Genomic DNA, 17,278 nt, shown 5'->3' on the forward strand with positions numbered 1-17,278 from the left:
TATTAGTTAGGAAAAAAATTATTGTAATAATAATGGGATTGAGGTTATACATATGCCATTTTAAAAATTTCTAACATTGTGTTTTAAGAAGTTCAAATAATGATATAATTCCAAAAACTTTGGTCTAAATTTTAACAATGACAAGCTTTTGAAGTGTCTTATCAAAAGACTGTAGCAAGTTTTTTTTTAATTCCTTTCACATATTACAAATATATATATATATATATATATATATATCGTATAAGATAGCTTGGGTACAAGACAAAGAGACAAATAAGTCTTCCAATTGGATGTGAAGAAGGGAATGCCAAGAACTTGGGGAACATGAAGAACCAAGGAACATGGAGAACATGAAGAACAAAAGAACATGGGGAATATGAAGAATCAAGGAACATGGGGATGAGAGAATAGATGGATGTATTAGAGATTGCAATGCTCAATAGGGTTTTTGCTAGTATATACATATATACATATACACAATATTTCAAAAAATGAAAATGATAGTAATTTAAAACTAAATTGATTTCAGTTGTAAAATTTTGATATTAGTTATTGTAACAGTATTTCATAATAAAGCTTCTAATAGATCATTTTACAAAAACAATGAACTACTAAATGTATGTATAAAACATGTTAATTTATGTATATATATATATATATATATATATATAGATTACAACTTGATTTAAATTTCAAATTGTTCAAGTTAGTTATTGTCTAGTAAATATTAGCTGTTTTGTTTTTGGATATAATATTTAATATTTTCATTTTGCTGTAAAATTCATAAAATACAAATAACATTCATCAAACACATGAACTGTTAATACAACACATTCATATTAAACTATATATAAAATAAAATAAAATAAAATAAAAAAATCTCTTAGAAATTTTTGATAGTTAACTAAATTGCAAAGACTAGAAGTAATTTTTATTTTTTTTAATTTAATGTCTTCTAATGATACTTTCATACTAATGTCTTAACTACCTTTAATATAGTTTTTATTTTGCATTGTGTTGAAAGTAGAGATGCCATTAATATATATATATATATATATATATATATATTTTTCCACAAATATTACAAAAATATTATAATCTTTTTGACAACATGAATTAGAACTTTAAAAAATTATCTTTCAAAGTTTGTTTTTTTTTTTTTTGTTGTTGTTGTTGTTTTTTTGTAAATATACATATATTTGTCATAATGTCTTGTTCGGATTTACTTTCTTAAGATTCTATGCAATCTCACTACCAAAGCACATTTTTCCAAATTGATATTAGGCTTATTAAGGATCAATTTTGTTGGGTCCTGCAAAGGGTAATAGGAACATGTAATTGAAGTCTCTTTGGTTCCAATCAAAAGCCACACTACAACATTCTTTAAGATTTGAAATAACATATTATATGAGTAGAATTATATATATATATATATATATAGAAAAGAGGGAATTGTTAAATCAACCCACCCATCATCATACATCTGCACATAAATTCTTGAGATATTCTTTTCATTAGATGAAGATCCAACAATGGAGAATTTTTTTGATAATAGTTAAGATGGATGGATTGATTTAGTAAATACATGGGTCAATTTAAAAATTTCTTAACTATATATATATATATATATATATATATATGTATGTACATTAGTTATTTAATATACATTTAAAGTAGATCTAATAAAAACAAATCAGGGTTGCATTCTTTTTATATATAAATTCACATACATAAAATTACACTCTAGGTAAATGGTGATAGATTCTTTACTTAAATTATAAAAATTAAAATATTTATATTAAAACATGCTTATTTAAAACACAATCTAAGTTGGATAGGTTTAAAGTGAATTTCTTAAAATTGCATGATAACATCATTTGGCTTTTAATATATAGATTTTTACTCGATTTTTTTCTTCTTCATCTAATTTGGTTGCTGGTAATTTGTGCTCCTTTTATTTAGTGACTTGTATGTAGTAAAAAGAAAAATCAATTTATGTAAACTTAATTGAAAGTACAATTATGTATATTTAGTTGAAAATTTTGTGCAAGTAAATAAATTTCAATTGACAGCTACTACTAGTGATAATAGCCATACTCACATAAATACCTATGTGCGTATATTTGCAGAAACATTTATGTGTAATCTTCGCAAAAGCTAACGATAAATACTAGTAAGTATGAGGAAAATCAGTTACAAGGTGTTGAGTTTGGTTCGAGAACGGCGACTACGACGATGACTGCGTTAACGACGACGGAGAAAACATCGACCAAGCGTCAACGGCGACGGAGGTGGAGAGCTCGTGATCAGCACGAGGTTTGGCTTGCAGTAACGGGGACAGAGACAAAGAAAGCTAGAAAGAAAAAGGAATAAAAAGATAACGAAAAGACGAGAAAGAGAAAGATAGACCCCATTGACGCGAGGCCGCGGCTAGACAGCCACCTCTGCACGTGCCGCGAGGCTCACAATACTACGCCATCAGGCAGCGGTGTGACACCGCCCACGCACCATCCAATCCACGCACGAGCAGGATGACGACGACGACGAGCAGCAACCGCCGGGACAATTTCACTACCCATCATCTTCTCCTCTGCAAGCTAGCAAGCAAGTGTGCAAGCATGCAGATAGGCAAGCAAGCAAGCAAGCAAGCCATCGGAACGGGGGGGCTTTGAACACGTCAAAGCCTGGTCGCCATCACCGAAGGGGGGCGAAGTCCCGGCAGTCCGCGTCACCTCGCACCGGACATGGAGCGGGCGTCGCGCATGGACCAAGACCCCCGACCCCACCCCACCCCCACCCCCACCCCAGGCAAGCGCCTTGTGGGCGCAAGCTCTGGATCTGCTGATGCTGATGCTGCTCCCACAAGCTCACCTCCATCATCCTCGCCTACCCTGGATGCTGGTCGAGATGACAATACCTTGATGCCCGCAGCCCTTAGCGCAATTATGATCGCTGCAATTCAATATAGATTTCGGAAAGGGTCGTTTTCCGATCATACCGTCGCTCAGGGCGTTGTTTGGTTGATGTCGGGGAAGAGGTAGTGACGAGGATCACGATGGTTTTTGTCGGGCACGTGAATGTACTCATTGCCTTTTTTTTCGATTTTATTTTTCCGATTATCCTAGTCGAGTTTGTAGCTAGCGATTCTTTATGGTTTCTGGGTTAGGTGTGCTGCGGACCCGGGATGTGTTTGAGGTGGAAGGTTTTCGGTGAAGAGTATTGAAGTTCGGCACACCACTGTGCTCGTGGATTCGGAATGAGGAAGTGACATTGCTCTGCGCGCAGGAGTAATTGTGTTGACTCGTCCTGTGTTGTGGGCCACGGCGTGGTTATTGTAATTTGGTAGTTTTTTTTTGTTGGGGATAATTAGTCGCCTTGACCAGGTTGATCTCTGTGCGTTGACTGTCGTGCGTTGATGAACTTGCGGATGATTTTCAGAAGCCGAGCAAGTTATCAATCGTCGGTGATCATCTTGCATCGCATATCTTCAACATCGCAAGGAGCACCCAGTCCATAGCGTTTGGTAGAGATGTCGAGCTCTTTATTGCCTAAGAATGTAGGGCGTACAGTTTGTTGCAGACCAGATTTTGTCCGCTTGACGTAGCGGTAGTTTTGACAGCTCACAGAATTGAACCTTGATTTCAGTTGGCGTCAACGCACTGAGGATTCTGCGAAAACATAAAGAACTTGTCATTGCCGAAGCAATTTGCATTTGACTTCCGTGTTCAGTTACAGTGCAAATTCGCAGAAGTTGATGCCCTTTAAAGGTCTTGTTTCTGCGAGTATTCCTCTAGATTCGATGCTTTTGCAGACTTTCCTACTCTAACATATAAGGTGGAGCGCATATTCGGGATGACCTCTTTGTCAACAGCAATAATAATTTTCAACGCAATGGTTTAGAATTGCCCATAGAAGCACTTTCATTCGATAATTGTCTGTTTTGAGGGTTCAGCCTCTGGCTAGAGATGGAAGAAGTCTTCGTGGCCATTCTGAAGTCATTTATGAGTCATTTTGGAGAGGTTTGATTATGGTTGCCTTTCTGCGTGAAGTGAGGATGTCCTCTGAGGGGAAGCAGGAAATGCGAACGCTCGAATGCGTCGGTGCTCAACAGGCTCAAAATTACTCCATAGTCTTATCTTGACTCGCTTTCGTGAAGACGGAGAAGTTCAACCACGTACAAAGATCTATAGCACGGCGTGATTGGTAGCAGGGAATACTTGCGCGCTTTCCGACGTGGGTAATCTAATTCAATCGAGTCGAGAGGCCAAGGTTGTTTTTTAAGGACTGTAGTACTGTTGCAATCTGGTAATCTCTAGAGTGATGTTCTCGTTAGTATCCAGACTCGCCTCAAGAGGGTTGCACGAACACTGACGCTAACTATCGTTTAAAAGCAGTATTCATAGATTGATAGTGCAAAAGTGGCGTTGAACTTATATCCTCTCAGGGTCTCTCCCACGGAATATTCTATCCACCAATTGATTAGAAGCGAATACTACACGTTTCTCGTCTGCTTTCGATTCGTGAGGTTGAAGTTGAAGTTGAAGCTTCATACTGTTTGATTGATAGAAAAAGTTGATGGTCATTCGGAGTTGATATAGAATTTTCACTGTCAACCCCAGCCGTAACAGTGCGAAGTACCATTGAGGCCACCAGTCTAAACGTCGTGACGAAAGCGGCATGACGAAAGCGTGATGTGAACTTCTTTTCAGTGTGCCCTCTAGGTTCTAACCTGATTCGTGACTCGCCCCTTCCGATAACAAATTTGGGACGTTAAGATGCCGCGTGGAAAATTATGCACTCAAGTTCTGGGAGCAGTCTAATCGACAGGTTGCCGGTTCACTTGTTGTGTGCTCTTTTCGTTAGTTCATGCCAGTAAGTTAAGGACTGAAGGCGATTTGTATTTTGCTGTTGCCGACAAGAAGAGTTTACAAACTTATCGGCACACTATCTGCTCGTCGTATCGAGCTTGGCATAGTAAATTAGTTACAAGCTTTGTTTGACGAGCGATCCTCTCAAATCAATTTTCTACATGTCTTGGTGGCTTCAGGGCTTAGAGCTTCTATAGTGCCGGTGGCAGTTCAAATGCAAATACGGGTAGGAGGAGGCTGGATGAAATGAGGAAGAAAAAGTTCGGGATCTTAGATGTCGAATTTTTCACCAGGCTTTCTCTGGCGTTGCTCTTGTTACTATTTTTAGCAGTCAAGGCCCAAGGGGCGAGTACCTTACTCCGAAGTCGCACCATCACCACTACAGACCCCACACTGGTATCTTCGAATGGCGCCTTCACCCTAGGTTTCTTCCCTGCATCCAATGGCAGAGATTACGGATTTGGAATTTGGTATGCACAATTGGCCCACGTTGTGATCACTGTGGTATGGATGCCCCGCCGGGACATCAGGCTGAGCAGGTTGGCATACTTGCAGTTTTCTGAGGATGGAACCCTTCGGCTATTTGACCCCGTCTGGAGCGCTCTTTCTCCGGTCTGGACAGCGGGGAACAATCCGGTGAGTAGCCATCTGGAACGAGAAATGCACTTCGTTTCTTGCATTTCAATACGTTCCAACCCTCTATTTTGTTAATGACGTCGTATGAGTTACGACACCTGGGTTTAGACCTACGTGTATCTCTATGTTGCGGAATGAATCATCATGGTAAAATGATTACCACGTATTTGTAGGCCACATGATTGACTTTGGGGATAGAAAGTAACAACTTCGTTTTGAAATCAACTGATTGTTTGTAGTTCATTCATGATTCAATATAAAGAAGTTGATTTGCACAGGATTCGTAGGAGTATTCAAACGTCCTAATTCAAAGTTCTCATGTCATTCGCTATTTAAGTACGGATCACTCTTCAAATATAAGATAGAATTTGGAAACAAATGGAGCGTCATACACAGCTCATACTGGATATCACAATTGATGTTCATTTTCATGTAGATTGTGTACGTAAGGAGACGGTGGAAGTAAAGACATATCAAATCAGCTACTGCTTGTTGATATTCTATTCCATTTCATGAGTTATTCAGGCTCTGATAAGTGTAGGAATGAAGGTCAGGCGTGCATTGATGTGTGAAGCTTGCTTCCTTGCAGTCGATTGCGGAGGTTTTGGAACTGCACGAATCGGGAAATTTAATGCTCCTGGATGGATCCAACACAGTGATCTGGCAAAGCTTTGATTCGCCGACTGATACGTTGTTACCCGGTCAAGCTCTATTCACCAATATGAGCCAGTCGCTGGTTTCATGGCAATCCGCGGATGATTGGTCTGAAGGATATTATCTCTGCGGTTGGGTTTCAATCGAAGGCACCTCATTAACCTCCATCTTAGCTTTGAGTTGGAATGGCAAGAGTATTGAGTCTTGGAACCATACTTCATGGTCAGCTAATAAGTCTGTGACAGGAGGCGTCACACTTTTTCCTTACTTATTCAATTATCCAGCTTCTGATTACATATACCTGGATCCATACAATGGTAGCTTTTACGCGGGGAATATTTCGGCGCAGTACTTAGTGATGAGCAGCACATCGCACAGTCCAGGTCCTCTTCGCCGTGTTACGCTTGATCGAGACGGAGGGCTGCGCTTGTATAGCTGGACCTTGGGCACATCAACTCAATGGGCTGTAGAAGGTAACTGGGTAAGCGAACCGTGTGGCGTCTATGCTGAATGTGGCCCCTATGGTGTCTGCAGTCCTGATCCTTTATCCCCAGCATACCTTGGAAAGTGCTCGTGTCCGCCGGACGACTTTGAATTCATCGACCCAATGGATCCATTGAAAGGGTGCAAACCTATATTCGAATTCCCTCTACATTCGTGCATCACCAATACGAGTAAAATTCGGCTTAAAAAAGTGGGTGACACTGACTATCCTTTTGCCAACAGACTGTATCCATACATCAACACAACAGAGTCAGCGTGCATCCAAACTTGTTTGGACGACTGCCGATGTGCAGGAGCTGTGTTCTGGAGACGTGATGGAAGGTGCTATATTAAATCCGGGCCTCTATTTAACGGTGGGTATCCCCAAGACGTGGGAAATCACTCAGCCTACCTCAAGGTTTTGACCTCGCCTCTGATTTCTCCTGGACGGAAGGACAACTTAATTAGCATTGTTTCTGGAATTGTTTCCGGTGCGGTCATCGTGGTTTTAGTCTTGGTTCTGATCGCGTGGACATGCTGGAAGAGGAGACGAGAGCGATGCCAACCGATGCTTACCGATCAATACCTTCTTGGACCCCGGAAATTCTCGCTAAGAGAACTGAACATCGCGACGAAGAACTTCAGCCAGAGTGAATTGATTGGGCGTGGTGGGATGGGGTCTGTGTACAAGGGGACGTTGCGGCCTTCAGGCACCGTTGTTGCAGTCAAACGCATCAGACACGAATCTAAAGGTGGAGAGCAGGGATTTCTAGCCGAGGCATCTAGCATCAGCCAGATTCGCCACAGAAACCTTGTACAGTTGAAGGGGTGGTGTATTGAAGATAATAAATTCCTGCTAGTCTATGACTACATGCCAAACGGAAGCCTTGATCAGTGGCTCTATGATGGGCGCAGCGAGGCAAGCCGAAGGCGTCAGAGAACCGGTAAAGATCAGCTGCCATGGAGCTTGCGGTACTCCATTGTTACTGGCATTGCCGCTGCATTAGCATATCTTCATGAGGATTGGCAGCAGTGCGTGTTACACCGGGATATCAAATCCAGCAATGTGCTGCTGGATGCCGAATTTAACGCACATCTAGGCGATTTTGGACTGGCACGGCTTATCGACCACCAGAAGGTAGAAAAGACCACTTTGATGGCTGGCACTCTTGGCTACATGGCACCTGAGATGCCATTTACTGGCAAAGCTACAAAAGAAACCGACGTCTATAGTTTTGGCGTTCTGATGCTCGAGGTAGTGTGTGGCAAGAAACCTGTGGATTCTCATTCAAACGACCTTGATATGGAGCCTCAGGATGTCGTGCTATTGCACAAAGTTTGGCGTGCTCACGAAGCGGGTGATATCTTGGCTGCTGTGGATCCCCGACTGCGAAAAGAATCTGATAAAGTTGTGGCCTCTGAGAGGGCAGCGCCTAGAGCTTCCAGCTTGTCGCACAATGGCCCAAATGCTTCCGTTCGTACAAATGGAGATTCTTCAGAACCAAAATATGACAAGGAAGGGGTAGACCTCACAGAGGAACCCATTCATGGAGTCGAGGTCATGGACCGCGAGAAGGATGAGAAAATGCGAACCCTCCACTTGGGCCTTTTGTGCTGCCTCCCATATCCTAACGCTAGACCATCCATGCGACTTGTTCACCAAATCTTAACAGGCGATGTCACTGCAATTCCGTCGCTTCCAGGCGTGAATCAGTTCACTTATCTAGATGTTCTCTCTGCGGTCCGTGGCGAACATTATCCTCAGCGTTTGGTCTCGGAGCATATAAACTCTGATGTAATATCGACCCCCTCTTCTCTTTGAGTTTAACTGTCACGAAGTACTGCACACGCCGATGTTCTAGACTTTGGGACCACGATCGCTTAAATCGGTTGCGTTGCAGTTATTCCAGTAAATCTAGACTATGAAGTGATTTTCATCTTCATCATAGAAACTTTTAGTGTAAACAAGCGTCCCCATGCGACGTTTTCAAACCCCTTTACAGGGAATCTTATCGTGGTCACACCATTTTGCTCAACATAGCTCTTAAAAATGACCACAATAGACCTAGGTTTTCATGTTTGTAGGAATTCGGATCAAGGACTTTCTGAGATCCAAGATGCTAAGTGCCGAATGGGCTCCAAATCAGCACCTCGAATCTCACAAATCCCTTGGTCCCTGAGTGTACCTGACGCGATCCTCAACATCATTTACTTTTGCCGCGCATGTCGTCTCGATTCCTGTCGAAGGTTATTATTAGAACTGCACTTCATTGCTGATCGCCGCACCGAAGCTCCTGATCTGACCTGCAAGCTTTTCAGTCATCTCAGTCTCAACAGGAACAAGATATATCTAGCAAGGAATCACTGATGATTCATCACATGGATACAGATCCAGTCTGCCAATCCACGATGTCATGGACTTACTAGGGTACACGCTCGTTTCGAGCACTCACTAATCATCTGATCCTGGTCTATTCTCATTTACGACCTCGGCCCATCTGACCCTGACTCATGTCAATGACATTCTCCCACACATCAAGCAAGTTCACGACTCTCGGACAACTCCGAAGGTCTGATAATGCATAGTGCAAAAGGGATCCACCGCAGTCGCCGTCATTGGCTGCTTTTGCCGATCATCGCCTTTACCGATGCGGAGATCTAGATTCCGTGAACCTGCATCCTTGTCATTAAAATCCATATTGACTTTTGCAGACGCAGAATATCTGAATATCACCACAGTCCAATCTTTCCCCATCCTTTCCAAGCACCACTTATATCAGATTTACACCTTTTTCAACGGGTCAGCTGAGTAGGTCAACAAGAAGTGCCTTGGAAGAGCAACCCAGTGATTGCTAAGCCTCCAATAAGTAATGTCGTGTTCAATATGGACTTCATTGGTTGATATATTGGTACATGTACAATTATTGTGTCTTGAAATCGAGAACATTTTATTGCCAGTGCAAGAAATGTATGTAAATATAGATACTGCTAATATTATGTTTTTAGGTTTATTTGTTATTAGAAGAAAAAAAATACCAACTTTGAATGGAGTGGTGAGTGTTCATTGATGACATGATATTTATTTTAGCAGTATTGAATGTTTTAGAGTTTGAAGATCACAAAAATACATAAATAGGTATCTATTTCTAAAGAACCACATTTAATCGATTGTGGTAGTGAGTGTTGTTTGAGAGAGTATAATAGCTATAAAACATCATTTGTTGATTTTTCAAGAATTTAATAACATAGTAGGTAATGGTGTCTTTGCTTTTAACATAAGCTTGCTTAATTTCAACATAGAATTTTTTCCAATCTATTTGTCAATAAATTCAAGAGCTTAAAAAATAAGTTAAAAGAAGGCAATAAGGATATACAAGATGTGGATGGATGCAATGCAAGAATAATCATTCAAAATGACTTGCTTGCAATGCCATTTACTCATTTGAAATACATAATTAAATAGAAGTGCCACTACTTACATTTATTTTATACACAATGACATATATTGGAAGAAAAATAAAAAATTAAATAAGAATTTCAAACAAGTAGTTAAACATCATCAAGTAGTGTCAAGAAAATGGTTTATATTTTTTAATATACGATTTATTTTATTTCAATAAAAAAACAAAAAAAGACTTTGAAATATGATTTTATATACAAATTTTAATCTTATTAAATATTATAAAAAATAGCAAGAAATATTGATGTAATATAATAATTAATTATAATATGTAATTTGCAGCTTTATTTGTATTAATTAACAATGTTTTTTTAATACATAAATATTTAGTATAATATAGATTAATATTAACAATGCAAGTATAAATATTGGTAAAATTCTATATTAAAATTGGTGCATGTTTTAAGACTTAGAATAGCAAATTGTGCTTCAATAGCTTTAATAATTATACAGACCCTCAAAACTAAAGCAATTAGCAAAAAAAATAAAATTAGAGAGCTATATTTGGAAGAGTATTGATCTTTGAGCCAAATTGCAAATTGTTTAAGATGTGCAACTAAACTGGCTATCAGTCTTTCAAATTTCAGCTTGAAAAAACTAAAGCAATTAGCAAAAAAAATAAAATTAGAGAGCTATATTTGGAAGAGTGTTGATCTTTGAGCCAAATTGCAAATTGTTTAAGATGTGCAACCAAACTGGCTATCAGTCTTTCAAATTTCAGCTTGAAAATTGTAGCAATAAGAGAGAAATTGCATTTCAAATGAACATAGGTTTATTGACTTAGTTTTGCAACCTACATCTACTTGCACATCAATAATTTGTCCACCTTTCTTTAGAAGCTAAAACAACTTAGATACAGTTGGCATGCTATGATAAAACTTTTGACACTGTTTAGAAGTGCTAGAATTGAAAGAAGCTTGCACATGCTCCTACAATTGAAGCATTTATTTGACTAGTATTGGATACTCATTTAATTTTTTTTTTATAAGTACCTATACATGTTCAATTAGATTTAGGACAAGTAATTGAAGAGGCCAAGTATATACATCAAAATTTTGCTTTGACAACCATTGCTTAATTGATTTTGCAATATGTTTAGGATCATTATCATGCTGAAATATGATACAAAAAGGATTAAAAGGATACCATTCAATTGTCTTTATAAGTTCACCTTGAAGAATGCTAAGATATAGATCTTGTTTTATCTTCTCCTCTATCTTATACAAATAACCTATGCTTCAAAAAGTCATACAACTCCATACAAAAATTATACAATACATATGTTTAATTATTTGACTTACATGACACGTTTGTAATTGAGATGTTTTTATCCTTCAACCAAGACAAGTACAACCATCAAATTGAAATAGATTGATCTTAGTTTCATCACTAAAAATCATCTTATAACAATCATAGAGAATCCAATCTTGATGAAATTAATCAAATACCAACTTGTAATGCTTATTCTTGGCCGTGAGCAAGAACTTTTGTTTTTCTAATGATCCAAGACCTTATTCATGAAGTACTTACTTCACTTTGTTGGTGCTCACTACCACATTTAAGTGCTCACTTAAAGCATTCATCATGTCTAAAACATTATTTAATCTATCAATTATAATGGCTCTTATACACACTTGTCTTTGAGTAAGAGTGATGCTTCCTAGGCACCCTCCTCTTGAAGGCTCTACATAAGAAATGTATTCTCTATAAATTCTAAAGCATGTAGATTGAGAGATATCCAAGAATTTTGACACTTCATATATGCTACGCCTATGTTGCAATAAGGCTACATCATTCAACCTCTTTTCATTTGGTAATTCTCTCATGGATTAAAAATGTCTTCACAATTGTAAGAAAAAATATTTTAAGACACCATACTACTAACCAAAAGTAAGTGGAATAATTCTAAGGAGCATTGTAAAGTCATTCTTTCAATTAAAGTTGATTAGTGAAAATAGTTACAAAATTGAGTCAATAGACTTAAGTTCATTTGAAATACAATTTCTCTCTTGTTGCTATAGTTTTGGAAAGATGACAGCTAGTTTAGTTATGCATCTCATCCAATTTGCAGTTTGGCAAAAAAATTAACTTTTTAGATATGGCTTTCCAAAATTTGATGTTTTACTAATTGACTTAATTTTGAAAGTTAGTATAAGAAGACTTGTGTTTATTAAGTTCTTCATTTTTTTTCTTATATTTTTTCTATCATTATCAACCAACATCATATAATATATATATATATATATATATATATATAAGTTCACTAAATTATGCAAAGATAAGAATTACCAAATATCTAGAATTTAATTTATATTTATTTGCTACTTAAATAAATTAAATTGATACTAATATTCTTGATAAGATTTGTATTGGCTTTAATCCAAGTCTCAATATTTTTAGAATTTTTTACACTATTGTTGATATAAATAGAAAAGCATGTGGTACCAAAATAAATCTATCCAAGCAAATAAAACAAAATGTTAAGTAACAAAATTAATGCCTAAAACATATGATATCTAAGATAAAAAATTAAAATTAAAAAAAGATAAGAAAAAAAGACATGGAACATAAAAAGAAAATGACAAAGGGAGAATAAAAGAGGTGGACATCATTGGGTTTTTATGGACACTCACCAGGCAACCAAAATTACCTCTTATGACTATGTGTGTGCACATACATACGAAATAGACACCAAACTTAAGCAGCCCGAGTAGAGTATACACAGTAAACTTAAGAATGACACATGCTTGAAAAACTGTGTGATTCTATGGGATACGTCCAGGTTCAAATTTAATGTTATCAAGTCCGTAAGCTATGGTGGCCTCCGATAGGCACCCACTCTCAAGGTTTAGGCATCCCTGTCCAGCCACTGTGGAGGGCAGTTATCAACTTGTCAAATGCACAAACGACCGCAACAGCAAAGACCTTGTAAACGACCTACGGTACTCGTCATGATCGGGCAATGTGTGGGTTGAGATGGTGGGAACCTATCATACATTTGAAGAGTTTGCCGCAACCTCCTGGAGTCACAGGCTCTCGAGATATATCTGTGTTGCCAGGTTTCACATGACAGTCCACGACTTAAGTCATAACATAAAAATAAAAATAAAAACTGACAAACTCATCATTGCATGACCTGGCCTAGCAGCTAAAATGGCACACTCTGACTGTACAGAACTGGAGTAACCATCCCCCATCTGACGACGTTCCTGCCGCACACATACCACACAATTAAACTTCCAAAAATTTGCCGAAATCCAATCGCTCATCCGACAATGCACTGTCGTCCATTAAACTTTCAAGCAAACGTTAATACCACGTGGACATTACACGACTCTCACTAGTAAGGTGAAGCAAATCTTCCAGTATTCAAACTTATAGGGTCTTCGCCGACCCGGCCCTCGGCCTAGAGCCTTCAAGGACTACAACCATTAAGAATAATAAGACTGAAAACGCTACATACTTCTACCGTACAAATTCTATTCACAGACTATCCTGTTGTTGGCCGACTTCGTAGAGAGGCGTCTTCTGAACGGAGACTCGGGCCAACATATCGTATCTAAAAATATCTCATCGCCATTACCCTACACTACGCTGTTCAGCTAGCAAATAGACAAATTCGAGATCAATACGCCTGATGTATGGCTAGACAAGCCGCTGGGAACACGAGGAAATAAGGTAAAAGCCTGGACAGCACCATCTGGCACGCGAGACGGCATCCATGTCTTTAATATACCACTCGTATGCTGAGTCCTTGGCTGCGAGTAATAGTGCCGTCAACACTACTCTAAAAGATCCTTACTGTCGTCGTCCATATTCTGGGATCCTGGTGAGAGGATGTCCCGATCCAACTCCTCCATCATAGCTTGCGCCTCAGCTATCACCGAGGACTCGTCTTCTGCTGCATATAGAATTCTTTGCACAGCCTTTACAACCTGCACTTCGTGAGGATCCCATCAAAAATGCTGTTAAATACTGTACAACCGTACGGCACTTTCACTACAACGCGAAAGCAAGAATAATATAACAGTGTGACTATAACACCCATTAACCGCACAACCAAACCCAACTGCACAAGCGTTCAATGTTGACACGTTAACAGCGCTAGACATAGAACACCAACCGGAATGTGGCTTAGCTCTTGAGCTTGACACAGAATCTCGATGTCACGCAGCTTCGTGAAGTAAAAATCGCGCTCCTTCTCTAGATTTGACACCGATAGCTTCAATTCTGTGATCTGCTTCACGTGATCCTCGATTGAAGCAGACGCCTGAGAGGCAGCAAACCATCCCACCCATTCCATTCTTAAGAACCCATGCTCACCCCGTCCCCCATAAAACCAGGAGCTCACTTGATGTGCATGATTGTAAGCACGAGACAGAGAGGTAAGATCCCATCCAATACCTGCTCCTTGGTGTGCTTCGTCACATTCACATGCGCCTCACTCGAACCGCCACTTCTCCCACTGCCGTTCATATTCGGAGTCGAGTTATCCGTCGTTACCCGCCGAGCTGCACCCGAGCTCGTCTTCACATTCGCGTTAGATGCAGACTTGACGCTGCTCTGGCCACTGGAGCTCATCCCCACCACACGCCTGTTGGTCTCCTTACCACCCTTGCAAGACTCTCTCCTCTCCGCCGCATTGTACGTGGGATTCACGTGGTTGTTATTGATCTGATCACAGTACCTCTTCATCCACTGCAGAAACTCCAGGTTATCCAGGGGCCGCCCCTTCACCAGCTTGCTCACTTCGATGTGCCGCCCGATCTTCAGCTTGTTGAAGACATCCTGCAGCACCTTGTAGTTCTGTATCATCTCGTACTCCGACTTCGCGTCGAAGCTCACCTTGTGCATCGACACCATCCCCGGGTGCACTACGTCCATCAGCTGGCAGTAAACAGCCCCTGACGCCGCCTCCTCCACCTTGCTCAGCGACAGCTCCAGCGTGCTATTCACCCAGCTCAAAATCTCATTGCGGCCCACAAAGTAGGCCGCGTCCATCATCCCTATGGTCGTCGCCCCCATGATCAACTTCACGAATGCCCTGAAATTCCTAAACCCACACCACCGTCTAACACAGAATCCCCAACCAAGCGCAACCTCTCAACCCAACCCACATACCCACAAATGTGATGACCTTGAAACCCAACCCCAGATCACTTCAACCGCCACGAACACGCCCCACCCCTGAAATCTCGCATACAACCACCAACAAAGACTACCCCACAAAAAGGCAGGCCTTCGAATACGCTATACACAAGATCCCCTCTCAAGTGCGGAAAAAAAGAAAACCCCCCCAAACCCAGAAGACGGCAGCTAACCAGATCTAGAACCAACAAGGCGGAGAGCGATGTGCGCGTGAAGACTATCAGACCAGGCAGAGTATGAAAAAAACAGAAGATTAGCGCAACCAGAAGAGCTTCAAGCTTCAATCTACAAGGTCAGCAGCAGCATATTGATGCCGAGGAAACAAATACTAGTCGACACTCCAGAAACAAAATCAGGTACTCTCCGACCTAATGCACAATACTGACTGTCCTCTATCCCCGTCCTTTGACCACTTGCCCTTTCCTCAGCTGTTCACTCCTCTCCTCTCCTCTCCCTCCTTCCATTCCCTTCCCTTCCTTTCTAATGCCCGTTGCGAGCTAGAGTCGGTGCAATGCAACGGAGCAGCAGCAGCACGCGCGTAGTATCTAGTAGGAATGAGAGAGTGCTACGCAGTGGAGCGATGAGAGTCGGCCGAGGTTTGAATGTGGAGCCCCTTCCAAGACAACGGCCCCCCCCCCTCCCCATGTTCTCACTGCGAATGTTCCCTTCTGCGCGTTCCCTCGTTCTCTAACATCTGTTCCCAATCCACCTTGCCTTCTTTAAAACCGCACCGGAATCTGGAATATGCCCTGTTGACCTCGGTGGTAGGGCCCTTTATGTTCGAACACCGTGGTGTTGAGCCACCGCGCTTTGAATGTGTTTGGGATGATGGTGATAATGTTCTCCATGTTGTATCTAAATAGTGTATATTGTGAGCTGTAACAATGTTGTTATTGTGTATGAATATCATGTTTTGTGACATTGGAATTTGATCACCTTTAAATTTTCATGATTAACTTTTGTAATCTGTACTTTTGTAAATTTGCGAGTAAAAATAAGCCTCTATATTAAAATACTTTTAATGTGGGAGGAACTATGTAAAATTTTGTTTTGGGTTTTAATGATGTTATGTAATAAAATATAGTGCATTCAATCCTTTATATTACAACAAAGATTTTCAAAGGTTGATGTTCTCAAACATAAATTTGGTCAATTATTTATACAAATTATTCAATACCTTGTTTCAAAACTTAAAACGAATTATTAATATTATTGATACTATACAGTCTTCAGTGATTTACATGACCTTGAATTAGCAATTTATTTATTATTTAGTTATTATTATTATTATTATTATTATTGAAGTGTTAATGTGACAAAATTTATTTTGTCACATTAGACAGGTGATTAGTTCTTATGCAATCTATTTATTTGTAGAAATAGTTTGGTATTATCATATACAATGACATCCAATTTTTTGCTTAGGCATCTTCTGTCTTGGTGATTCATGTAACTTTTACTATTATATATATATAAAAATAAAAGTGTTATATATTCACAACTACTTAAGTTTTCCTTTTTCTTTTTCTTTTTTTTCCCCCTCCAAAAAACATGGAGTGGGGAAGATTCAAGAAATTCTGTAACAAACTTATCAGTTAATTTTTGCTCCCACTTCCTTTGAATTAATTTATGTAAAACTACTAAAATCAATAATCTCTCTAAGCATTAAGAGTTTCTTAAATAATATGCAAAAGTGCTTAAGTATTTCTGGAACACTTTTACTTCGATAATATGCTTTGTAAACTTTATTTAATTATTAGCTACTGTACATGTGTACATGTGAATTATTAACTACAACTTTGATCTATGCTTGTATATTATTGTGTGATTTGTAATCTTGTACAATAGTTCCATGCAGATTTGTATTTGTACTTTCAATATCACCACGGTGATTTATTTATTTTCTGCTTTTGTTTTTTTCTTGATATATGTATATGTATGTGTGTATATATAGTCAAAGTATACATCTTTAAAATTCATAACCACATGACCTGATCATTTATCATATTGAAGCTATATATTTAATTAA

The 17,278-nt window shown here is 39.3% G+C and overlaps 2 protein-coding genes across 7 annotated transcripts; one reads left to right on the forward strand and one right to left on the reverse strand.

The window, feature by feature from the left end:
* Positions 1-2,895: 2,895 nt before the first annotated feature.
* LOC112273425 (G-type lectin S-receptor-like serine/threonine-protein kinase At2g19130) lies at positions 2,896-8,865 on the forward strand. 6 transcript variants are annotated; one of them, XM_024502194.3, is made up of 3 exons: positions 2,896-3,037; positions 5,048-5,504; positions 6,094-8,865. In XM_024502194.3, the coding sequence occupies exons 2-3, from the start codon at positions 5,115-5,117 to the stop codon at positions 8,461-8,463; spliced, it is 2,760 nt and encodes a 919-aa protein (XP_024357962.1). In that variant the 5' UTR covers positions 2,896-3,037; positions 5,048-5,114; the 3' UTR covers positions 8,464-8,865. The 6 variants fall into 6 exon arrangements, with proteins under 6 accessions (XP_024357962.1, XP_024357958.1, XP_073385637.1 ...); XM_024502190.3 differs by lacking the exon at positions 2,896-3,037 and adding an exon at positions 3,044-4,827; XM_073529536.2 differs by lacking the exon at positions 2,896-3,037 and adding an exon at positions 3,044-4,269.
* Positions 8,866-13,445: 4,580 nt separating this feature from the next.
* On the reverse strand, positions 13,446-15,860 carry LOC112273600 (microtubule-associated protein RP/EB family member 1C). The gene is made up of 3 exons (XM_024502540.3): positions 14,506-15,860; positions 14,225-14,371; positions 13,446-14,036 (listed from the first exon to the last, which is right to left on the reverse strand). The coding sequence occupies exons 1-3, from the start codon at positions 15,124-15,126 to the stop codon at positions 13,884-13,886; spliced, it is 921 nt and encodes a 306-aa protein (XP_024358308.1). The 5' UTR covers positions 15,127-15,860; the 3' UTR covers positions 13,446-13,883.
* Between the last annotated feature and the right edge of the window lie 1,418 nt (positions 15,861-17,278).

Source organism: Physcomitrium patens, chromosome 20 (assembly GCF_059467195.1).
Source record: "Physcomitrium patens ecotype Gransden chromosome 20, ASM5946719v1, whole genome shotgun sequence".
NCBI lineage: Eukaryota > Viridiplantae > Streptophyta > Bryopsida > Funariales > Funariaceae > Physcomitrium > Physcomitrium patens.